This window comes from Chiloscyllium plagiosum, chromosome 29 (genome assembly GCF_004010195.1).
Source record: "Chiloscyllium plagiosum isolate BGI_BamShark_2017 chromosome 29, ASM401019v2, whole genome shotgun sequence".
In the NCBI taxonomy this organism is placed as follows: Eukaryota; Metazoa; Chordata; class Chondrichthyes; order Orectolobiformes; family Hemiscylliidae; genus Chiloscyllium; species Chiloscyllium plagiosum.
Window position 1 is genome coordinate 31,425,393 of NC_057738.1, and position 26,802 is coordinate 31,452,194.

Genomic DNA, 26,802 nt, shown 5'->3' on the forward strand with positions numbered 1-26,802 from the left:
CGGTTGGAGGGAGAGCGCCTCATCTTCCGCCTAGGAATCCTCCAACCACAAGGGATGAACTCGGGTTTCACCAGTTTCCTCATTTCCCCTCCCCCCACCTTGTCTCAGTCAAATCCATCGAATTCAGCACCGCCTTCCTAACCTGCAATCTTCTTCCCGACCTCTCCGCCCCCACCCCAGTCTGACCTATCACCCTCACCTTGACCTCTTTCCACCTATCACATTTCCGACGCCCCTCCCCCAAGTCCCTCCTCCCTCCCTTTTATCTTAGCCTGCTGGACAAACTTTCCTCATTCCTGAAGAAGGGCTTATGCCCGAAACGTTGATTCTCCTGTTCCCTGGATGCTGCCTGACCTGCTGCGCTTTTCCAGCAACACATTTTCAAGTCTGGTGCACTGCCAGAAGGTCTACTTGCTCCTTTAGGCCCACAAGACGTGCTATAAAAACCCTCCCCTTCCCAAGGCCAGAGAGATCTGATCAACCAGGGAAAGTCAATTTAAACATAAGCCAATCATCCTCATGATGATATTCAAATAATCACCCAGTTTGCTGAGTTCTCACATTTTCTGCCTCATCTTGTCTCCGTTAAAAACTGCAAGTGAACAGCTTTGAAGGCAAACTACAATTAGATTTAAGATTTAGAATATTTTCGCATCCCATGCGATCCAACCCTTCTTTTAGACTAACATCTATTGCGCTAAAACAGAGGGTGACACAGTGGCTCAGTGGTTAGCACTGCTACTTCACAGCACCAGGGACTGGGTTTGATTCCAGCCTTGGGTGGCTGTCTGTGTGGACTTTGCACGTTCTCTCTGTGTCTGTGTGGGTTTCCTCCCACAATCCAAAGATGTGCAGGCTAGGTGAGTTGGCCATGCTAAATTGCCAATAGTGCTCAGGGAGGTGTAGGTTGGGTGCATTAGTCTGGGGTAAAAATAGCGTAGGAGCTTGGATGGTTTACTCTTTGGAGGGCCGGTGTGGACTTGTTGGGCTGAAGGGCCTGTTTCCTCACTGTAGGGATTCTATGATTTGTTTTCTATGAAAAGGAAAACAAAGTCTGCACTTACTTTTGGTGTAAAGAGAAATTTTATTCCGTCGACAGATCCTTTTAATGTCAGTCCTCGAATCAGGAAGATGGTAAGGACAAGGTAGGGGAGAGTAGAGGTAATATAAACAGCCTGAAGGAAGAAAAAAACGATTAAATCCATCAGTTCAGTCAGATATATCAGGTTCCTCGCTACTTTCATTATTGTTGGAATTCTACGGCTAGGTATAAATACAAAGAGTTTGAAGTAGCCTCCTATTCAAATTATAGTCCACATTATTTACATGGTAATTGCAAGCGGGTTACCATTTCTACTAACACAGAAAAGACAGGGAAGGGTTAATGTTAATAGATTTATTGTTCATGTGGTACCATTGGTGCATTGATGATCATCTTTCAAAATTGTATAGACTTTGGCGTAGTTTCTAAGATTGGAGGACAAGTTGTGCAAACACAGTTATTTCAGAAGTGAGGGAGACAAACAAAAGAGAGAATTACAGACCAGTCAGTTTAACATCAGGAATGGGGAAAATGCTGGATTCCATTCTAAAAGACATGAACAATTGGAAAGATTAATGGGATTAGACAAGTCAGCATGCATTTAGGAAAAGAAAATTGGGTTTAACTAATCTCCTGGAAATATTTGAGAATGTGACTAGTAGAATAGACAGTGGAGAACAAATGGATGTGATGTATCTGCATTTGAAGAAGGTTTTTAATAAAGTCCAACCAAAGAGTCTAGAGAGCAAAATGAAAGCCCAAGGGTTGGGTGCAATATAATGATATGGATGGGGAATTGGTTGACTGATCAGAACAGAGAGGAAATAAATACGTTTTTTTCCAGGTGGGGGCAGGCAGCGCGTAGTGGGGGATCTGTGCTTGAGCCCCAGCTATTCTTGATATGTATAAATAACTTGGATGAGGGAAACAAATGCAATATTTCCAAGTTTGCAAACTAGGTGGGACTATGAGTTGTGTAGAGAATGCAAGGAAGCTTCAGGGTGATCGAGACCAATTTGAGTTTGTGAACAAACACATAGAAGATACCATATTGCTTAGATAAATGAGAAGATAGTGAGAAAAACAAATAGGCAGAGTATTAGTTAAATGGTGATACATTGAGAAGTGTGGATGTAAAAAGGGATCTGGGCATCTTTGTGTACCAGTCAACACAAGCAGACTGGCAGATGCAATTAGGAAAGCAAATGGTACATTCGCCTTCATTGCGAGAGGATTTGAGTTCAGAAGCAGGGATGGCTTATTGCAGGGCCTTGTTAGACTGCACCTGGAGTATTGCATGCAGTTTTGCGCTCCCCCACCAAAGAAAGGATATATTTGTCATAGACGGAGTTCAGCAAAGGTTCACTAAGCTGATCCTGGGATGACTGGATGGTCGGTCCCATGAGGAGAAATTGGTTTAATTGGCTTGTATTCACTAGAATTTAGAAGGATGAGAGAGGATCTGAAACATATAAAATTCTAACAGGAATAGACTGACTAGATGTAAGGAGGATGTTTTCTCTGGTTGGGCAGTTTAGAAGCAGGAGTCACAGTCTCAGGACAGGGGTAAAACACTTAGGACCAAGATAAAGAGAAATTTTCTCACTCAAAAGAGGGTCAATCTGTAGATTGTGGAGGCCAGGTCACTGTGTATGTTCAAGGAAGTGTTTGGGTATTAAAAGCATCATTGTGTATCGAGAGAAAGTGGGAATATGGCATTGAGATAAGGGAACAGGGAAGATATATAAACCTGTAACAAAACTTGTTTCAACTACATGGAGAGTACTTGGCGCAGTTCTGGTGGCCACGTTATAGAGACAGATATAGTGGCACAGTGGAGGATTCAAAGAAGATCAAAGAGGATAAAACCAGAGATGTGGGAGTGTACATGTGAGGAAAGATTTGACAGGTTTGGCCTCTTTTCACTTGCAAAAAAGGTGATCCATTAAAACATTTAAAATTGTGAAAGGTTTTTGTTTGAGGATATAGAAAGTACTTTTCTTCTTGTAAATGCCATTAATATAAGTCAGTGACAACAAATCCAAAATGGAATTCAGGAGAAACTCAAAGAGTGAGAGGAATGTGTTACTTGCTCTCATAGTTGGCTGCAATGAATGGTAGAGATGTTCTAAGGAGAAAGGAAAAGTGGTTACGATGGCAGATTGAGGTGAGAAAGTTGGGAAGATTGAATGAAGCATACAGTACAGTTTGGATTGGTTGGGCTGAATGGCCTGATTCTATGCCATCTATCCTATGTAACCTTCCATCATCCAAATTAAGGTATTTCACTACACAAGTGGCTGAAATGAAATGGCACTCAACCTTTTGCAGATCCATCAATATCTGCTAGACACTCCTTGATGATAATTCTGAGCAGGAGGAAAAACATGAAGGCCCATTGCACTGTGAGGATTTTGTTAACTCTACAATGGAAATCTTACATTTATACAAACATGAATGAATGAATGAACTGTACCTTGCCAGTTGTTTCAATGCCTCTGATTGTGCATACATACAGCACTGCCCAAGCACTTATCAGACAGAGTAATAGCCACCACTGGATGTCACCTGAATCATTGATTGTAGAAGAAATGTTTAAGGTTTCCCTGTACCAGTAATAATCTACTGGAGAACTCCTGACACATTCATCAACAAATCCTGTCAAAACATAATTAAAAAATCGAAGAAGATATTACTCATGTGGTGAAAATGCTACAATGATAAAATTCCTTCATGATAAAATTTCAATCTTTTCAACCAATTAACACTCAGACTTTCTTCAGCAAATGCCCACTTTAATGTTAATTGGTTTCAAGTTGCAGATTATATTGTGGATTGATGTCTGTCGGGAAATTTGATTGAGACTTGTCAAATGTATATCATTACAGCCAAGAGATAAAGGCTCGCGTGAAGTTGTGGTAATGCCCTTATCTCTGAGCCAGGAGACCCAGGTCTAAGTTCCACCTGCTTGAGAAGTGTGGAAAAATATCTCTGAGCAGCTTGGTTAGAAGATTTTGACAGTGGCAGCTTGGAGAGACTTCAATCCCATCACTCTGGACTGGGTTTGAACTCAAGTGCTCAAGGCAAAACAGTTGGGAGCAAATATCCAAGAATGGAATGTTGCTACTCATAAAAAAGGTTGAGTTACATCGCATTTATCTAGTGAGGGGTCGTAATTCAACACACAATGTATAGCATGGGTCAGACCAGTCAGCTTCACTGACACTTGCCAGTTTATGGTCCATACAAAACACCCTCCTACCTTTCTTCATCTAGCCTCAAGAGCCTATCCTATTCCTTTCCTCCTCATGTGTTTGCCACCCTCTTCAACATACCTGCGCGTTAACTACTCTTAAGTTTCACTTAAATTATTCATAGTTTATTTATAGAGTCACACAGCATGGTCCAACCCAGTCTACACTGACCATAATCCCAAACTAAACAAGTCCCATCTGCCCCTGCTTGGCTCATATCCCTCCAAACATTTCTTATTAGCATACTTATATAAATGTCTTTTAGAAGCTGTAACCATATATCACTTTCTCTGGAAGTTTAATCCACACACAAATCACCCTCTGTGTAAAAGAATCATCCCTCATGTATTATTGAAATCCTTCTCCTCTCACCTGTGTTTTGAAATTTCTAATCCCAAGAAAAAGACACCTGCCATTCACCTTATCTGTACCCCTCATTATTTTATAAACCTCTATAAGATCACGTCTCAACCTCCTACGTCCCAGTGAAAGGATCCCAATCTCTATGTAACTCAAACTCTCCATTCCTGGCAATATTATGGTAAATCTCTTTTTGTGATTACCTTAGCTTTAGGTCCCCAGCTTTGGTCTCCCATGCGTTCCAGATCTTTAACCACTTCTGTAAAGAAGTTTCTCCTCATGTTTCCATTATTTCAGCTGCTCATTATCTTTAATCTTTACTCTGTTCTTTTCAATCTTTCCATCAATGAAAACTGTTTCTCCCATGCTACTCCACACAGACTTTGAAGATATCAATAAAATCTCCTCTCAACCTTCTCTTCTCAAGTAAATAAACTTCTTGAATTTAACTATTTAAACGAAGCACGTTGTCCCTGCAGTCAGACTCACAAATCTTTACTGCACTTTAACCTTTTTCTGCATGGTGCCCAGAATTGGATAATGTGCTGCACCTGAGAATAACATGTGAATTTGGAGAATGCAATGTTAATCTGTACCTGTTTTGTTTTCTGTCATTGGGCAGATACTCCAGGGCAGTGGCTCTTGGAATGAATTGTAGAAGTACCACATAACCAAGGCGATTATACTGTTGTAATATAAGCCAACCAGGAATGAGACCAGCATTGATGCTATACCTAAGGAAATTACAATCAGTGTAAATAATCAGACTCTATCAAAGTGAAGAAACAGCAACTGTAAACATTTACTGTATAATAGGAAATTATTCTAAAAGAAGTGAGATAAAATGTTAATTGTCCATGATGAATTGTGTGCTGATGCATTTACAACTTTGATTTAAAAGTCTTTATCGATCAAGGCTATGATTTGGAGTTCACATTTCGTTTAGACAGCACCAAGTTCAGGTTTAGAAATTGGATCAATCAACTGAAAAAAAATTAGAACTTGAGATATAATTTGATGTTACATAATTTAAGTTGCATCCTAATAACATCTTGGTCATTCAAGAGAAAATTGGATTTTTATCTGGAAAGGAAGAAAGTGAGGCTCTTTCTTTAGGGATCCATCATTTGATGAATGTTATTCTATACTTCTCAAACATGCATTTCATATTTCATGTGACAAAGACATTTTGGTACCTAAAGGGTGACTGACTCAGGCACGTACATAGTGAAATATTAATACCTACATGCTTGTCCTTGCTCTTGAAACCTTTTTGGCAGAATACTCATGTGTATCTTTTTAGCATTTAATTTGCAATTCCTCTCTCTGCTATTTTAATCTGAAGAACCATTCCATTTGAACTATGCTAACATGAGGAAAATAGGACTTCAGGTGAGCTTAGCAGATGTTGATATTATTCCACAGCATAAATTCATTGATATTAATATTCTGAGCTCAGAATGATAAGCATACTCATTAATATGATAATAAAGCCCCAATATTTTGGCAATATTGCAAAAACTGTTTTCTTTCCTGTTTTGCAGTACTGTGCAAATATTCCTACAATGGAGCACCAATGACAATAAAAGGATATTCAATTCTATTCCATTCTATTCTATTCTCTAGGCAGGCCAAATTGTAGAATAAGTAAGACTCTGAAGGAGGCCATTTGTGTCCATGCCAGCCCTCGACAATAAAAACACACCAAGTCTCATTGCCCTGCTCTTTCCCCCATAGCCCTGCAATAATCTTCCCTGGATGACTGTCCAATTTACTTTTGAAAGTCATGATTGAATCTGCTTCCTGCTCTCTTCCAGATCCTCGCCACTCACTGCTTGAAACTGTTTTTTCCTTCATGGCATCATTGGTTCTTTAGTCCATCACCTGAACTTGATGTTCTCTGGTTCTTGATGCTTCTGTCAGCAGGAACAGGTTTTCCCTGCTGGGGCCCCTCATGTTTCGAAACACCTCTATCAACCACATTCTCAACCTTCTCTTCTCAAAGGAGTTGAACAACCCCTGGTTTCTCAATCTATCCAGGTGGCCGAAGTCCACATCCTCAGAACCACGCTCATGTCTCACGGACACAATAGGTCAAACCTTTCAAGAAAGTTGGAGTCCTGTACCCTTCTTAACCCTCACTCGCAACCCTGTTCACATACCTCCAACCAGCCGGACATTTTGTGTTTGCAGATGGAGGCAGAGCCAGAACAGATACGCTCAGCCTGCAATAATTGGAAAGACAGCTAAGGTCGGTGCATGTGGCTAGTTCTCAGATCTCTCTCCTTGGAAGTGAGGAAAGTATTCAGAATTCAGGTTTAGCTGTGATGCTTTTGTGGTGTGACGATACTGTGACTTTAAGAGGTTTATTTGTTTCTTTCCTTTTCTGAAGAAAGGATGAGACAGTGATGTAAAGCTGTCTATTTGAATCCAAAAAAGTAAGCAGCTTGTGAGGCCTTGTTTTTTTAAAAGTTGGATCAATAGAAGCAGCCTGGATGGGTGGGCCCAAGATCCCACAGAACCAAAACTTTTAGCTTTAGTTTTACAGTAGCAGTTCTTGCTGGGGTCTTGAAGCTGGGGTTGGAGGTTGCAGTACATCGTTCTCTGCTACTATCTCTCTCAGACCTGTCTCTTGATGTTTTCCCTCCTGGACTAGAGAATTACATGTGAGTCAATCTATTAGAGTGCATTTATGGGGTGTTATATTGGAACAGTTACTCTTTAGTAGTTAAAAAATCTGTTAATTATGCTGCTAAGTTTTCCAATAGAGTTGTTATTCCAATTTCTTCTTTCTTTTGTTGTATGTTAACTCTAGTGTTTGAGTAAAGTGTGTTTTGCTTCAAGACTGGTAGTTTGACCAATCAAATTGCATCCAGAATGCAACATGCACTTGCCTTTAAAATAAGGAAATGTTGGGGAGTAGGCTATCTTGACATATTTTGAGGTGGTTTGGTATGGTCCATAACAGAGATCAGTCAACCGAGTCTACCAAGTCTAGGTTCACCCCTAAGTAATCATAACATGGACGAGGTAGCAGAACAACTATTGCTAGTGTTGGAGGTGGACCAACAACTGCTACATTTACTCCTCCATTCAATTTCACATAAAACCTCAATATCAGATGACTTTGAACAGGAGAAGCATCTGTTTGTCCCTGAGCTTGGTAACATTGTTGGAAAACACAGCCCACTGTCAAATGCGACAATGAGACGGCTTCTGAAATTCTCCTCCAGTGAGTGATCACCAGAATTTTGCACCCTAGCCCTGAACCTCATCCTGCCACTTGCAAAGTGGACTTTCTGGGGAGAGACAAGCGTCTCCACATTTACTCACAATTATCACATTGGAAATGAGCCTATTATAATTGTGATGGTAGATACTGTAGATGGGTTTGTTTTAGATGGATATCATACAGAGGCTTTCACTGGACACCAATATTGATTGTTCCCTTCAGTATCTTTCTTGGCCATCAGTTGTGCCAATAACCTCTTTAAAGGTTTGTCAGAAAACCTGTGGGCACTTACCACTGAAGATATCCTCCTCCATTTGCCAATGCAAGTTGGATTCTACTCTGCCTCCTTCTCCAATTTATGTACTTGTGATCCTTTATGGGTCTGAATTAGCCACAAATGCTGGGTCCAAAACTGCAGATCGACCAGGTCTTTGGGCTCCTGGTGTTTTCCATCAGATTTCAACAGATTTGTTTGCTAATTCTGAATCTAGAATTAGGACTAAAAGAATTGTGAGCTGACGGAGGATCTCAGACCAATTCCATGCTTCTGCAGATTGCTAAATTTTTGGACATGTCGGAAAAAAGTGGCTGAAGCACCAAGGTCAAATAACAGAAAAAGCACCTGCATTTGAAAAGCCAGGCCATTACAATCAGATCATTGTACAAAAACAGAAGGTACAAGCAGTAGCAGGCCATTCAGCCCTTTGAGTAAGGCTTCTTTGCCATCCAATAAGGTCATGGCTGACCTTTGACCTCAATTCCACCTTCCTTCATTATCCCATATCCTTTAATATCCAACAAATTCATCATTTGTGTCTAATTCTTACCCATAAAGGACCATAGGTATATAAAATGGAGAAGGAGACAGAGTCATGTACTGAAAGGCTGATGGCCCACGGCTCTCTGGTCAGTGATGAAATTATTCCTCATCTCGGTCCTAACTTGGCAACTTCTTCTTCCCGATCTAGGACCCTTCGTTCTAGAATCCTTGGCAAGGGAAAATATCCTCATGCATATACCTTCTCAAATTGCTTCAGAATTTTGAAGATTTCAATTAGATCAGTTTTCATTCCTCCGAACCATCGGGGACTTAGGTCTAGTTCATTTCATTTCTCCTCACTGGGAAATGCCCTCATCCCAGGAATCTATTTAGTGAACCTCAGTTGCACTGGTGCAGAAATGATAGGCTGAATGGTCTCCTTCTGCCCCGTAAAGGATCTGTAATTCTGATTCACTTCTCCCAAGGCAAATATATTCTTCCTTAGATAAACAGCTCGAAACTATACATAATACTCCAGATGTGATCCCTCCAAATCAGTGTAGAACTGCAGGAAGACATTTTCAACTTATACTCCTATAATTTCCCAATAAAAGCTAATTTATCACTTGCATCCCTAATTGCTTTCTGTACCAACAAGTTAACTTTCTGTAATTCCACCCATATCCAAGTTCACCTCATAAGAGATATTTTGTTGTTTTTTACTTCTCTTGCCTAAGTGGATTATTTAACACTTCACCGTATGGTATTCCATCACTCACTTTCTTGCCTCATCACTGAACCTGCTTGTTTCCCTTCTCAGCCTCTCTAAGCCTCACTCAGAGCTGACTATCCCATCTAACTCTGCAGTGGTCAGTAAACCTGGATGCACTGAGCACTTTGTTTGCAATTTCAATGCTGGTATCTTACCCATTCCTTTCAAGTATGGGTGAATGGAACTCCAGACACCCACACTGCCTTTGCGTAGCCGCTGTCCGATGGCAAACTCCAGGTGTAACAGAGGAACACCCTCAAGAACCAGTAGAATGAGAAACGGGATCATGAATGCCCCTAGCAAAGAGAAAAAAGGGCAATAATTAAAAATGGAACAGTTCTTTTAACTTTATTTGTGCTTACTGAGGGTTCTCCATGATGGGGACTAGAATAGTATCCATTTTGATTTTATTTCATTGTCATTTGTACTCAAGTACAGGAGTACAGTGGAAAGTGTATAATGTCGCCACACAAGGTGGTATCTTAGGTACAAAGTAACTAAGTACAGAATCTGAAGAACAAGGTATAAAGAAAGAACAAAGTCAAAAGTTAAACATTGCAGTGACTATAGTATAGTGTAAAACATACAAAATGAGGTTAAAGGTTACACATTTGGACACCCAGTGTGAGACCGAGCACACCCATGAAAGAAAAGGCACCTTTGCTCTGCCTCAGCAATATGCCTCAGTGTTATTCTCAGCAGAGCTCCTCCTAATACATCAGTGTACCATCCCTTTCCTCTTCCCATGCCAATTGCCCTATGTCTAGAAAATTGTCAATTAGAACCATATTTGATGTTTAAGGTACTGTATGACTTAAGTTGAGTTGAGATTGGAGTCCAGATGGAGTCCATACAGAATTCTTTTAGCCAACAGATAAAGAAGGTTATGAGTGCATCAATCCAGGCTGTACTTATAACAGAAGTTAAAAATCACACGACACCAGGTTATAGTTCAACAGGTTAATTTGGAAACACTAGCTTTCAGACCACTACTCCCTCATCAACCACCTGGTGAAGGAGCAGCTCTCTGAAAGCTAGTGCTTCCAAATAAGCCTGTTGGACTACAACCTGGTATTATGTGAATTTTAACTTTGTCCACCCCAGTCCAATACCAGCTCTTCCACATTATAACAAAAGGTTAGTATTTAATCTGTCAAGTTTCCATCCTTGCTGATTGAGGTGGGTTGATTCAATTTTTTTTATTCACTCGTGGAATGTGGGTGGTGCTGGCTGGCCAGCATTTATTGCTCGTTTCTAACTACCCTAAACTGAGTGGCTTGCTAGGCCATTTCAGAGGGAAGTTGAGATATTAGTGAGCCAGATGGATTTCTCCTGACAATTAGCAATAGTTTCATTGTCATCAATAAATTCAACATTCGACCCTATGCTTCCAGTAAGAATAACAAATTTGAAAAATTCAGAAAGATCTCAATGTTTCAGAAACTTAATGGTCAATACAAATGTCTTTCAGTGTGCCTTTTCAGGATGATAATTCAACAGAACATAAAATGATAACATTGTGGTCAGCAGTGTCTTCAGCAATGTCTGGCTCATCTCCCACACTTTAGCACCTCATTTAGGAACTGTCACAGCCTCAGGTCTCAATACTGAGCTCAATAACTTCTAACATTGTTTTCTAATGTTCTTATCTTCTCTACAACCTCTCCCCCCATAGTCTTGTTCTGTTTGTGTCTTGTTAATTTTGTTTGTCATAGAGAGGACCCATTTTCTCTCTGTCACACCTTAATGCTATATCTCCTTATTTCTTTCTCCACTATTAGCAACCTCTTTGTCTTTCACACTGGGCCTCTCCTCTGTCAAAAATATTAAAAAGGAACATTTCCAACACCTTCCATCTGCGCTATTGATTCTGTTTCTCTTTCCACAGATGCTGCCAGACCTGCTGAGTTTTTCCAGCATTGTCTGTGCTTGTTTCAGATTTCCAGCATCCAGCATGTCTTTATAAAGTTATATTCTAGTTGCTCAAAACTTAACTTCGTTTTACATGAACTGATAATAAGTATTTCTGCATCACATGAAGCACTTGCACCAGGACAGACAAGAGCCTGATTCACTTACAATCAAAAAGATCACCAGTTCTCCACAATATGTCATACATAAAGCACATTTCTGCTCTGTAATATGTTAAGTACCTTTATCAATGAATAATTTTAAATAGATACTGCAAGTATGAAACTTGTTAGAGAGAATTCTACTTTTATACACTCTAATGGAAAATTATTCATGGAGAATTTCCAGCCATTTCACAAACATAAGACATGAAAGAATGCATTTGAGTTGAATTTGTCAATAGAGGTAAAGACAACAACAGGATAGCAATGGAATTGAAGCAAAGAGTTGAAATAAAAAAAAAGATTTTAAGGAGTATTGAGCTGCTTCACACCAGTGAGTCTTTTCTTTGTAGATCAGACTGCCATCTAGTGCAGTGCAATTGAACTAGGATGATGCATTTTGATCTAAACTTATTGATTCCTGTCTTAACGGGACTTTGAGGCATGAGAACTTGGCATTAAGGTGATCTGTCATTGCTGCCATGCTTGTTTCCAAGGGTTGAGCCATCGGTTTCCATTAAATTGGCCCACAGGATGGGTAAGTGTATTGCAGTCGGTTTCCAACCCACTCACACAGCATTCCTTCAGGTGAACTGAACTGGAAGGTTTTATAGGCAGCAAACCAAGCTGTTTGGTCATGTTACAAATGTACCAACAAATCCTTTGCAGGACTCAAAACCAAAGTATCTGACCCAGGGGTATCACTGGACATCAGGACACACCAAGGTAGGAGAAAGATGGAAATAGTCCTACTGGGACAGGTTATAGCCTTAAAATATGGAATATTTTGGATGAGGATATGACATAATCATCATTTAATTCTTCCTTATAGTTCCCCTGGTGAATATGGTTACTTGCACTGGCTGCGGTTCTATGTTGGTATATGTCCCAACTGTCTATTCTTCATGTCTAAGATCCCAGATAAGAACAGAGATAGAATCATAAAATCAAGAATGGTTACAGCAGCAAAGCAGAGAATTTGCCCCTTTGTATCCATGCTGGCTGTCCAACTGAGCTTCAACCATTGTGCCATTTCCCAGTCTTCTCCCTGTAACAGTGCACAGTCTTCGTTATAACAATCCAATTCCCTTTTGAAAGCTTCAGTTGAACCACACTGTCATGCATTCAGTCCATTCTAAATCTTAACCATTACCGAAATGGTAAAGTTTCCCCTCAAGTCACTGTTGCTTCTTTCAACAATTCCCTTAAATCTGTGCCTGCTGTTGTTTTTGATCCTTCCATCAGTGGGAACAGTGTCTCCCTATCTACCCTGCTCAGACCCCTCCTGATTTTTAGCACCTTCTCTTCCCAAGGAAACAAATGCTAATTCTCCAATCTGTTTTCGTAACTGAAGTTCCACATCCCCAGGACCATTCTTATAAATCATTCCTGCACTTTCTTTGAAGCCTTTCTAAAGTGTACTGTCCAGAACAGGATCCAGTTGGAACTAAACTAGTGTTTTATGCCATTTCAGCGTAACTTCCTTCCCTTTACACTCTCCATCTCTAATATTAACATCCAGGATGCTAAATGCTCCATTAACTACTTTCTAAACCTGTCCTGCTACTTTGGTGATTTATGCTCATGTACACTCCACCCCTGTCCCTCTACACTTGCATTTCCTTTAGAATTTCATCCTTTGTTTTCTGCATTTTTTCTACTAAAATGGGTCACTTCACACTTCTCTCCATTAAATTTTAATGTTTCAATTGTTTCTGGAATGTTTTCCACCTCCAAGATTAAACTCCCTGATGTGTAAGGCTGGGTTTATCTCTGTATGTTTCTCAGAACAAGGGTGTGTAACCTTTGCAATTCTCTACTGCTATGGTGCCATCCCAGAGTCTTTAGGGAAAACTGGAAAATTATGCCACTACCTTTACAATTTCCACTCTCATTCTCTCTTCATCCTTGGATGCATCTCATAAAGCCTGCGACCTTATCAATGTTCAGCTCAGACAAATCTAAAACCCTTCCTTATTTGTTTTAAACCCTTCAAGTACCTGGATTACCTCCTCTTTCAGTATAATGTGCACAACATTGTTTTCCTTGGATAATGAGTGGTAGAAAGTAGATACCTCAGTCATAGAGATGTACAGCACGGAAACAGACCCTTCGGTCCAACCCGTCCATGCTGACCAGATATCCCAACCCAATCTAGTCCCACCTGCTGGCACCTGGCCCACATCCCTCCAAACTCTTCCTATTCATATACACATCCAGATGCCTTTTTAATGTTGCAGGAAAAGATAACATTTTCATAGTTCTATTTTAACATGGACACCCCCGGATCAGCCCGCTCCTTCTTTTGCCCAACGTCTACAAGTTTTTGTGCCCATTGAAGCTACTTAAAGTTCTCCTTGATGTTTAGCTTCCGGCCTCAGTGCACTTTTTCTCCTTACATTTTTTATTTGCTTTACAATTCCCCTTCAAACTTTTTATATTGAGCTTGGTTCTGGGTTTTATTATCTGTATGACATTTCTCATAACCTTTCAGTCTTTTAAGCAAACACTTTTAACTGAAGAGTCTTCCAATGTAAAAACCTAAAATGAAAACTGTTAGGAGCAACATGACTGAAATCCTGCATTTTCAAGTCAAATGATTGGAAAATTGCCAAATATCTTTGGTCGAATGCATAATTCACAAAAGAAAATAGAAACTAAAACAAATTTACTGTAATTGAATTATAGTGGTTTTAAATTGAAATTATTTGGCTAGTAAAATAATCCTTTACGTAAACTTTAAATTACAATGTATTGAACTAAAACATTTATTTTTAATTGTTGATTCTCATGATGCCATCACTTCCAAAAATCCCTTCCAAACATCTGAGCTACATAAGGAATAAAAATGCTTACAACCATCAGATGCCAAGGAATTACACAGTTGCACCTCTACAAGTTATTTAGAGTAGAATAATGCTTTAGAAATTATTCATGATATACATGTGTTCCTGGCTGTGGCAGCATTTATTGCAAATCCCTATTGACCTGGGGGTGGGTTTAGTGTAACAAACTGCTCTCTGGAAACTCTCGTAGCTAGGGGGTGCTGGTGGTAGGTGCCTTTTGGTGAATTTCCTCCTCTTCATACATCTCTTGCTCCTGATTCTCTTCACGAGCCCAGGTGGTAACCCAGATGGGCCCTTTTCTCATGACCCACAACTACTAGAATATGGCTGACAATCACAAATGGATGTGTACATAGGGCTGCACAAGCCCTCCTGTGCAGCCCAGACAGTAGAAGCTGTCACTTGTCCACACTTACCATCTACTCACTGACATTCATGTGGCAACATGAGCTACCTGCACCTAGATTCCTGACAAGAATCATGAGCCAATAGTCCACAGAGGAGATCCAATAGCCAAAATATGACTTGATGGACTGGTGTCTTCCTTGCTGCTTCACCCAAAATTTCCAGCAACATCCTTCTAAAGCTTTTCTGAACCTTTTCAAGTTTCACAACATCCTTCCGATAGAGGAAGACCAGAATTGCACACAATATTCCAAAAGTGACCTAAACAACATCCTGTACAGCCGCAACATGACCTCCTAACAACCATACTCAATACTCTGACCAATAAAGGGAAGCATTAAAACCCTATCCATGGAGATAGTTAACAATTGAGAAGGTAATCATTAAAATTCCTGCTGCAGTTACAGATCAGCAAATACCAGAGATGAAGTAGAAGTAGAGATTTGCAGATCAATCAAAGAGATATATGAACATTATGTTTATAGTTTAAACCATCTCAGGATAGATTACAATCAACGGAATGTTGTAGGATCAAAGTTGGCAACTTTTCCTGCATCTAAACGAGGAAGGGACCATTGTAGGAAATTGGATCAATTCGTACTCGGGGGGAAAAAGAGAACAATTTGGCAAAAGTGCAAAAGGTTTTTCCTTCTTTTTCTCTTCCCATGCTCAGGGGGCACATGAGACAGATGAAGCACATGCTTGTGTGAGTTTCCTTAAATTCTCCTGGAAAGGTCACTAACCTGTCACAGACGGGTGCCACTCTATATGAAGCATGATGGGCCAGGAGACTCTCCTGATCTTACCGTCAGCCACTGGCATCTTGGAAGGATTTATAGGTTAATAATCAACTTGCTCAGTCACATAACAAAAGCACCTTCCATTGTCATCAAGTCCCAGTGCAAAACCCAAACCCTGCCCAGAGGAAGGGATGTTACACGCTAAGATTTCCATTGTTTAAAAGGAGAGTAAAGTTTAATGGATATGGACCAAACTAATCAGGCAGAACAATGAACAGCGAAACAGATCTCATAGTGGAAAATGTTCAAACGTAAGATGTGGAGAAACTGATATAAATGGATCGAGGTAAAAAGCGGGTGCATCAGAATGTTGGGCTCTGTGGGTGAATGGAGAAATGAAAATCAATCTGAAGCAGAGGCAGATGGAAAAGCTGTCTGCTGTAATGCTGAAGTATGATCCAGAGAAATCTGAGAAGGTGCAGTGAGGAGGAGGAAATCAGGAGAGCTGAAAGGAAATACAAAAATGTGAGGCAGATAAGATGACAAGAAGTAGTCAGGCTTTGTAAAGGAAAATCAAAAAAAACAGATTGGTTAAAGGGTGGGCAGTACTAGTGAGGGTGAATTTGTAGAGGATGAAGGTATGGGAGAGATAATGAAAGAATATTTTCTGTCAGTCTTTACAAATTTTGGTGAAAATGAGATTGTAGGATATGAAAGAGAGGCACATGTATCAGTTCGCAGAAATCATCATAAAAACAACCCGTTCAGAAAAAGACATTCTGCAGGGACATCAGAAATGACCTGTTGCAGAAGAAAGAAAAAGATTAATCATTGACCAAATGCTCTTATATTAGTTAGGGGTAAAACGTTAGGAAGTAATATAGGTGAGGGCTTGGAATTAGCAGGGATGTTAAATTGCAAAACATTCTCAAGTGTATTGGGAAAATGGCTCCAATCCATCAACTTTCAGCTTTTACTGAGTCTGGACAAGGGATGGGCAGCCAATCCAAACCCAGAAGAAGGGCATTAAAGACCATAGTAAAGCTGGCAATGTAGACACCAAATTTTCAGGTTTCCCAGGCCTCGTGACAACTAGCATTTGAAGCATAGGCAGGTGCAGGGAAGAGGTAAAGTGAGTTTACAGCACTGCTTATGGGTCAGGAGCATTTGTACTGCTTTAGCCGCAAGCTTCCTCCCATCAGAGCCCCACTCTACAACTTAGCTTTCCCTACCACTGCCCCGTGACTCACACCACCATCCCCAAGAACCGCGAGCACAGTTTTGTTAAAGGCAAGTTGTGCTTGGCAAATTTCATACATTGCAGGTCAGAAAGGAAAGTACAGCAGATGTACTGCCCATAAATTCTCAGAAGCCACTTGACGATGTTCCTCCCAAAGGGTTTGTTACAAAAAGGGCAAAGAATGCAATACTAGATAATTTTTAATAATTGATTAGACCATAGTTAGAGTATTGTGTGTCATTGTGGATTTTCTATTATATAATGACAATAAATTATATTTATATAATGCCTCTAATATCCCAAGACACTTTGCAGGATTGGAAAGTATCAGTAACTAGAGAAATGTGTTTGAGGCAGGAGTGACGACAATAGATTTGGTCTTCCCAATATTTAACTGGAGGCAATTTCTGCTTATACAATTCAGGATGTTAGAAAGGCAATCTGATAGTTTAAGAGGCAGTTGGTGGTGGTGGGGGTGGGGGCGGGGGTTGTCGAGAGAGGCGGTGGTGTGTTAGAGTTGGATGTTGTCAATAAATGTATGTGAAAACCAGCCTTGGCTTCTGAATGATATTGTTAAAGGACAAAATAGCGATAAGAAATAGGATGGTGATGCAGGATAAATACCAGAGGCAATGGCAGCAAAAGAAGTAGGTACTTCCTGGTAGTAATTAGAAAGATAATAGTGGGAGTGGGTGGGAACAGTCCTCCTCAGCTGGGCATGTGCATGAAAGGAGCATGGTATGCTCAGTAGTGTCACAGACTGAGACAGGTCAGTGAGGAGGAAAAGAAAACATTCATGTTTGTCACAGTGGGATGAGATATCATTTGTGACTTTAATTAGAGTCATCTAGCAACTGTGATGGGGTGGAGTCCTGATCGAAAGCATTCAAAGATGGAGTTTCAGGAAAGAAGGGATTTGGGAAGTGGCAAAACATTCAAAAAAGATTCACAAAGATGTTAAATCAATGCCACGAATGCAATATAAATTTCCCAAGATTATTCAAGGAATGGGATCTTATATTTGTGAGGAGAGTTTTGAATGTAATGGATTATTTATGATTGACTAAAGAAGTGATGAGTTTGTAGAGGATTTTTAAACACTGATAATTTTGAAGTGGGTGAACAGGGAAAGACCATTTCTGCCAATTGGCGATACATTATAAAATTTCAATTATACCTGAGAGAACGAGGATCAGAAGTTGCAGAAATGCATTTACACAATGGATTGTTGAAGCATGGCATTTTTTACCTGACTGAGGTGGATACAAGTGCACCTTTTCTTGCAAAACATTGGAAGCAGAAAGCAGAGGGAAATGAGAAGAATGTGCAACAGTTGGATTAGGTTTCGTTAGCAAAGAAACACAAATGGCCCTTTTCACCTAAGGTGTGTTTCGGTGGCTGGAACATTGAAATGGTTGAAGAATAAGGAAGCTTAGGAAAGAAAAAGCTAAGCTGTTACCTTATACTACACGGAAAGCACCTGCTAAAAATTATCATTCTGTTCTAGAAGTGTTTTCCCCACATTTTCACATTAAAACGTGACTCATCTGAGCTTATCTGAGATTACATCTATTGGCAGCAACTGACAGTACTGTCGACAAAGCACAGCATCTTATGCACTGCCTGGAGGAACAGCTGTATAAAAGCCTGAGTTAATAATCTACTGTAAAATGCTCAATAAAGCAAAGTAAAGTGCTCTCCTAGAAGCCTGTTATGGTTTTAAAACCTAATTAAAAGGTAGCAAAGCCCAAGAATAAAATCCACACCCAAAACCTGACATAGCTATTAATTTTTCATAAAATGAGCTTCCTCCTTTTGATTTCTAAAGCAGTAGCAAAATAGTTGGAAACACATAGAGGAATCATAAACATATGATTATGTGGGATTATGTAGTTTACATAAATATATTGCACATATAAAGCATTTTATATAATCAGCTCATTACAGAGAAACATAGAAAATAGCAGGAAGTGTAGGCTATTCAGCCCTTGGAGACAGCTCTGCCATTCAATATGTTCATGGCTGATCATCCAAACCACTCCCCTGTGCCTGCTTTCTCTATATACGTTTTGATCCTTTTAGCCCTAAAAATAGTAAGATTAGATTAGATTACTTACAGTGTGGAAACAGGCCCTTCGGCCCAACAAGTCCACACCAACCCGCCGAAGCGCAATCCACCCAGACCCATTCCCCTACATTTAATCCTTCACCTAACACTATGGGGAATTTAGCATGGCCAATTCACCTGACCTAACCTCCATCTTGAAAAGTGCTTACAGTGCTTATGTTCCACTCCAATCTCCCACCATTTGAGCTAACATTGTAACCATCTATTCCCTTCTTCTCCATATACTTGTCAAGCTTCCTGTTAAATGCATCATTCCTGCATAATCAACCATTATCTCTAGTATCCTCACCACTCTTGGGTAAATTTCTTCTGAATTCCATATTGGATTTCTTTGACATTGATGGTCTCTAGCTCCTCCCAAACATTCCCTTTGTATCTGTTCTATCATAATTTCAAAGACTGTCCTAAGGTCATCCATCAACCTTTTGTTTTCAAAAGTGACCCTTTTGATATGCGTATGCCCACACATTTCCGATATTAGCCATGTAAATCTCCTCTAGGCCTTCTCCAAAGCCACCATATCCTTTTGTAATGAAAGTTCATAACATATGGCGATTGTTTCTGAATTTAAATTCCCAAAGTGATGTAAAGCTTTAATTTTGCTTTGCATTTCTACCTTGTGTGTGCTATGAAGGGAAGGATACAGTTGCACTCCATTTTTGAATTTTGTGAATGGCAACAAGTTGTCTGACGGTTTGTTTAAATGCATTTAACTAAGGTTTTTGTAACACTTGATGTGAATAGCTTAATGCATTTGAAAGAAAAGTGTAGAAGAAGAAAAATATAAAGCTACTGCCTTCCTACAATTTTCCTATAACACAGAGAAAGAGACAGAAGCAGGATTATTTAGAAAGGTAGTTCCTTTAGACAGAAAAGATGAAGTACTGTTTTGCAGTCTCCAAACAGTTAGACCTAAGATAAGTAATCCCACAACCAATGGGTCAGATCTAAGCTCTACAGTCCTGCCAATCAAATAATTCACTGAATGAGGAGGCTCCACAAATATCTCATTCTGAAGAATGGAAGAGCCCAGCACATCAGTGCAATAGATAAGGCTAAAGCATTCATAATAATCTTCAGTCAGAATGATCCAGAACTTGCCACTCCCCTAGCCAAGCTCTTCCAGTACAGCTACAACACTGGCATCTACTCAACAATGTGGAAAATTGCTCAGATATGTCCTGTACAAAAAAAAAGCAAAAGCAAGACAAATCCAACCCGTCCAATTACTGCTCCATCAGGCTATTTTTGATCATCAGTAAAGTGATGGAAAGTGTCATCAACAGTAATATCTAGCAGCATTGGCTCAGCAGTAACCTGCTCAGTGATGCCCAGCCTGAGTTCTGCCAGGGCCACTCAGCTGAATTTACCTTTCCCACATTTTCAGGCAGTCTTTTCCACAACATAACAACATGCAGCATTAAAATAAAGTCCCTCTCACATTGCCTCTTGTTCTTTTGGTGATTATCCAAAACCAAATACATTATTGCTTCCTTGGTTTCAACGGCACAGTGAATCTTCCAAGTCTTCATAAAAAAAATTGTCATTACATTTCATATCATAATGTAAATTCTCAAAAGAACAACGTTAAAATTGGAATCGGAGAGAATGACAAGGAATCTTTTCAATCTCCCAGGAATGTTATGTACAGCTAAATACTGCTCAATGTAATCCACCTATCTTTCCAGCTCAGACAGATAACAGTCCAGATCTTCCCTGGAGTCATACCCACTCCAATGTGACCTGAAGTTTAACAGAAACTGGTTTTTGTGAATAGTCATACTTCTGTCCATTTTGAATGAAGTTATAGCAGTAAATTAGAGGCTTCAGGCGATGAAAGCTTTGAGCTGATAGATCTATAATTTGTACTACACTGCTTAAGTGATGAACCCATAGGAAATGCCTCATTTAGCAGCACTATCAGACCTCTTTTATTAAACTTGCTTAAAATTGCATGCAAAATACTTTCATATGGATAAGTTCATTGCTAAGATTGAAAAATGCATTTTAATCCTAAACTTTGTCACATTTCATTGCATTACCTTTACATTAAGCACCTTCTCAAGGACAATTAAGAATCGGCAATAATTATTGACCTGAAGGAAGTGAGGACTGCAGATGCTGGAAATCAGAGTCAAAAGGTGTGGCGCTGGAAAAGCACAGCTGGTTGGTCCGGCAGCATCTGAGGAGCAGGAGAGTCCACATTTCAAGCATAAGCTCTTCATCAGGAATGTTCCTGATGAAGAGCTTATGCTCGAAACATTGACTCTCCTGCATCGCAGATGTTGCCTGACCGGCTGTGCTTTTCCATCACCTCACTTTTTGACAATAATTATTGACCAGGTGAGTGATGCCCACACCCTGCACAAAAATGATCTTCTAGCATGACGGTTTGATATTTCCTTGAATTTATTTCTGGAGCAAATTGGTATCTTGAGGCATTCCACTAGCCTCACAGTTACTATCCACAAGTTGCAGCTTATCCCAAGTATGGAAATTCCAGCTAAAAGCTTGAGTAATGAGTGATTCCTAAATTTTAAAATAGAGACAGAAAACTGTAGTAGATCCAGCAGCATCTGTGGAGAGGGAAATAGGATTAACATTTTGAGTTCAGTGTGATTTTTTTGAATTCCAAAGAAGACCCATTATGGCCTTAAAATGTCAACCCTCTTACTGCCAGTCTGTTGTGCTTTTCAAACACTTCATCCCATTATTACGTTTAATTAAAATTAAATTAATTAAGTTGTTGGTTTCATAATTTCAGATCTCCAGCATCTGTGGGGTATTCTGCTTTTATGTTATTTAAATTTTGAGGCATTAATTGCATTTGTTTACAGAAATTAACTGCGTAACACAGTCTGGCTTTATTACAATTCAAAGTTCGATTCTGCTACAAATTGTTGTTACAACCCAGAACAGTTTTCATTAACAGAAATTGAGAAAAAGCCTTGGGTAAGTCTCCAAAACAGCCCATTTGTATTCAGCAAAGGTTGAAAGTTGTCTGCGGAATGATGGCTTCCATAGTTGAATAGGTTGTGTAATGTGGAAACGAACAAGACAGATCAGGAAGTTAGCAAGATTGACAGTGTATTGTGTTGAGTTGGTTGGTCTGGGATGGAGTATTCCAATATATGGTCTAGGCTTCTCCTGACCAGACAGAGGAAGAAAACAGTCAGACTTTGCTTTTACTGCTGCTGGAAAATACACTAATACAATGTGCACAAGTTGAGCTGCAAGAGGGTGACTGGTCCTTGAGGATCCCTACCCCAGCGTGAGTAAAGTCGAACAGGGGAGAAAAAAGTGGTGGCAATTAGGAAACAATTCCAAAGTCTCTGCTTATTCACAGGATCTGATTGATGTTGGGACAATTGGAGCTGGAAGTTAAATTAGATAAATTCATGCAGTGGAGAAAGATATGACATTATAGAAAGCGTGGATGAGAGTAGAATTAATTCCAGATTTCTCAGGTTTAAAAATGTGCAGGCGTAATAGACTAAACCATCTCTTCTATGCTAGAAGTATACTCAATTCTAAATAATACCAGAGCAAAAACACAAGACACTTAGTGCTCTTGCTTTGCTGTTGAGATGCTCCTTGAGTGGGTGGGAAGGAATTTTTCTTGATGAGGAAGTTCCTACCTCCTCATATTAAGGTCATAGAGTTAGCTTTTACAGGATGATGGTGATCTGACCATTCAGGTGAAAATGGCAGGGGTGATCTCACCCTTACTCTGTGGGTTCTTCCATAGGCATTCTACAGCTGTCTCTACATTGATTTGCTTCAGGCAGGATGTGCCTCCCACTGGGGCATGAGATCATGCCTCAGACAGTTGCTGGCCTTCAAATGGCTCACAGCTTACTGGCCATAACAGTGCCACCAGGGGCTATGGACACTTCTGGAAATACAGCAGGCTCCAACACCAAGGAGCTGGAGTCAGAGTAAGGGCGTTGCCACCAGGGTCATTCTGAAAGGTCACAGGGAGCAGATTGGTTGAGGGTGGGATGAGGGGGTAGTGCGGAAAGGTCACTGGGGGACTGGGGTGGAGGAGAGACCATCCAATGGGCCTGGGATGACCAGTTAGATGAACCCTGTAGCCTGTGACCAGCCAGCATGGCAAAAGCTATAGAGAGGATGATTGGCATGGAGATCTCCTGCCACTGGTCAAATCTCTGATGTGGCACAACTTGTAAGGACCTTAATTTGTCCAACAATGGTTAGGCTATACTCCAACTGCAGTGAGCGTAGGTGTGGGAGACTAAGCAGTGGGAAGCTGCTGGTAACATTTTATAACTCCCTCTGCCTGTAACCCTATTATCGTCAGGGCTACAAAATCTAGCTGACTGAATTATTTACAGCACAAATAGTGGGGTCATTCAGCCCATCAAATCGATGCCTGGTTTTAGTTCAGAAATTGCCAGAATTATTTACATTCTGATCCCTTTGTCAATTTTAGTCCATCTTCTTGATGATGCCAGTTCCTGAATCAACAATGTTCATGTTTTTGTTTTGCTTAATAACCAAACTGTAAACACCCAGCCAGACCGCTGACTGAGACAAATGCATTTTTGGATCAGCTTTTACTGTAAAACTCAATTGAAAATCATACATCAGTGTACTTTGTATTTTAATTTGGGGTCATTTTGAAATTTTATGGTAACAGTCCATCACAAAATAAAGACCATTGCAGCAACATATAAACACCACAGGAACATAATGATGGCACATTAGGGATTGATCTGGATGCACAGTGTTCCTTCAAGTCACTTTAACATCGTGCAAACACATCAGATATTTCTTTTCTGTCCTCTTGCATTATTAATAAATTTCACTGGGCTATTCAGAGCAGATCTTTAAGATTACCAGGAATATTACAGATGTTTAACCTTGCTGTTTACAGTCTTATGAGCAGCACCATCAAACCTTAAGAAAGTCAAACTCCTGAATTGTTTCTCCCGACTCTCATGCTATCCCTTATGGAGTTACTTTTGTACTGGAAAAGCAGCTTACTGACTGAGTTCCATTAAAAAATGAAGTTGATCTTTCAGTTGGAAACATAAGCTGCTAAATTAATAGATTCCAGTGAACTCGGACATGTTAGCACTCTATACACTTCTGCAAAATTGCCCTGGATAGCAATCACTTTGTGATAAACTCTTTATGTCCATCTTACAATTTAGAATTATTATCACTCTGTATCTTACTGTTCAATTTAATGGACACATTTTTGTGATTATAATTTATTGAAACGAATGCAGAAAATGCCCATATAAATACTTATCTTTGTTCCTTTGCTGATTATGTTATGTTACATACCTCCACCATGGCTCTGACACAGATAGGGGAAACGCCACACATTTCCTAATCCCACACAAAATCCAATACATGTTAGCATGTACTGAGCTTTGTTGTCCCATTTGGGTCGGTCATCTACTTCCTCTACCTCCTTCCTCTCCAGCTCTTCATAGGAGAGAATTCGATCTTCCAAGCCAGGATTTGGTAAAACGAGTCTTGGCATTGTGGATCAGAGACAGATAACGCTGCACACCACAAGCGCACACTGTCCCTGACTGAGAACAGGCAGCCAAAGGGGGTCTGAATAAAGTGGAAGGTGCTGCTGTTGACTAGATGCTTTTATACTGAACCTTCAGCACCATCACCTGAAAGTGTGTACACTGTAGATTGTGGTGTCAGCAGAATGCTTGATTACGCGAGGTAAATTTGAAACTTATTAATGTATTTTATCACCCGCTCTTAGCCTCAATTGTAGGTTTGGTATCAGGAGACCAATTAATGTTGACTGCTTCCTAGGAATGAAGAATTTATAAAAGATCTTTGTCCTCAGCACTGCTTTAATTTTGAAATTTTGTGCTGCATATGTTTCTTTCACTGGCTGAGAAACAGTAAAATTGTTACTTTTATGTTGGAATGTCATTTTAGATGGTCAAACATTTCAGAGACCATTTCAGGGAAATGGTCAAACATTTCAAAAATGGAAAGAGTGAGAATATCATTACTGTGTGATCATTTAATTAAACCACTCCTTCCTTTTACAACTGGTAATGCCATTCTTAAACTGCGATCCACGTAAAATAATCAACTTGATAAAAAGTTAAGGGCATTAAAATAAATAAATTCTTATTGTACAGTTTTATTGAATTAAAAATCCTGATGCATTCTAGCTCTTCCATTTTTCAAGCACTGCATTAAATCTGAGTGATAGAGTTCAAGGGATTGTTGCCAAACAAATAGACCTTGGAGTGCAGGTTCATAGTTCCTTGAAGGTGGAGTCGAAGTTAGAGAGGGTGGTGAAGAATGCATTCGGTACACTTGCCTTTATTGATCAGGGTGTTGAGGAGAGGAGTTGGGAGGTCATGTTGCAGCTGTACAGGACATTGGTTAGGCTACTTTTACAATGCTGCATTCAATTCTGGTCTCCTTGCTGTAGGAAAGATGTCGTTAAACTTGAAAGGGTGCAGGAAAGATTTATAAGGATGTTGCCAGGATTGGAGGGTTTGAGATATAGGAGACGGTGAATAGACTGGGGCTATTTTCCCTGGAGGCTGAGGGGTGACTTTACAGAAGTTTATTAAATCATGAGGGGCATGGGTATGATGAATAGTCAAGGTCTTTTCCCAGTAAAGGGGAATCCAAACTAGATAGCATAGGTTAAAGGTGAGACAGGAAAGATATAAAAGGGATCTAAGGCAACTTTTTCACACAGAAGGGGGTGCATGTATGGAATGAGCTGCCAGAGGAAGTCAGATTAGATTAGATTCCCTACAGTGTGGCTACAGTCCCTTCAGCCCAACAAGTCTACACCGACCCTCCGAAGAGTAACCCACCCATACCCATTTCCTTCTGACTAATGCACCTAACACTATGAGCAATTTAGCATGGCCAATCTACCTGACCTGCACGTATTTGGACAGTGGGAGGAAACCAGAGCACCCAGAGGAAACCCATGCAGACATGGGGAGAATGTGCAAACTCCACACAGACAATTGCCCACGGAATCAAACCTAGGACCCTGATGCTATGAGGCAGCAGTGCTAACCACTGAGCTTTGGACAGTGGGAGGAAACCAGAGCACCCAGAGGAAACCCATGCAGACGTGGGGAGAATGTGCAAACTCCACACAGACAATTGCCCACGGCTGGAATCAAACCTAGGACCCTGATGCTATGAGGCAGCAGTGCTAACCACTGAGCCCCATTTGTAGAGGCTGATACAATTACAACACTTAAAAGGCATTTGGATGGTTATTTGAATAGGAAGGTTATAGAGTGAAATGTGCCGATGCTGATAAATGGGACTAGATTAATTTAGGATACCTGGTCAGCATGGACGAGTTGGACCGAAGGCTCTGTTTCTATGTTGTACATCTGTATGACTCTTTGAACAGCTGGCCAATGAGGTTGCACTTTCTTATGACGTTTCTTTTCTCTATGGTGCCTTGTGTTGTGCCTTCAGTTTTCATATGCCACAGATGTACAAAGTAAGAGGAGTGGCATGGTGGCTCAGTGGTTAGCATTGCTGCCCCACAGCACCTGGGACCTGGGTTCGATTCCACCCTTGGTGACTGCTTGTTTGGAGTTTGCACATTCTCTCCATGTCTGTGTTGGTTTCCTCCCACAATCCAAAGTTGTTCATGTTAGGTAGACTGACCATGCTAAATTGCCCATTGTGTGGGTTAGCTGTGGGGAATGCAGTGTTACAAGGATAGCGTAGGGGGATGGGTTTGGGTGGGATACTGTTTGGTTAGTGCGGACCTGATGGGCCGATTGAGGAGAAAGTGAGGACTGCAGATGCTAGAGATCAGAGCTGAAAATGTGTTGCTGAAAAAGCGCAGCAGGTCAGGCAGGGATCAAGGATCAGGAGAATCGACGTTTCGGGCATAAGCCCTTCTTCAGGAATGAGGAAAGTGTGTCCAGCAGGCTAAGATAAAAGGTAG

At 40.4% G+C, this 26,802-nt stretch overlaps 1 protein-coding gene across 1 annotated transcript in view; it reads right to left on the reverse strand.

Annotated features, from left to right (window-relative positions):
- LOC122564475 (sodium-dependent neutral amino acid transporter B(0)AT1-like) overlaps positions 1-24,458 on the reverse strand; it is a 49,805-nt gene extending 25,347 nt beyond the window's left edge. The window contains exons 1-5 of the mRNA XM_043719417.1: positions 24,165-24,458; positions 9,576-9,716; positions 5,253-5,390; positions 3,519-3,700; positions 1,065-1,175 (exon numbers count right to left, since the gene is read on the reverse strand). Of these exons, the coding sequence (XP_043575352.1) occupies positions 1,065-1,175; positions 3,519-3,700; positions 5,253-5,390; positions 9,576-9,716; positions 24,165-24,366 (774 nt within the window). The 5' untranslated portion in view covers positions 24,367-24,458. The remainder of the gene's footprint in view (positions 1-1,064; positions 1,176-3,518; positions 3,701-5,252; positions 5,391-9,575; positions 9,717-24,164) is intronic.
- Positions 24,459-26,802: the final 2,344 nt, after the last annotated feature.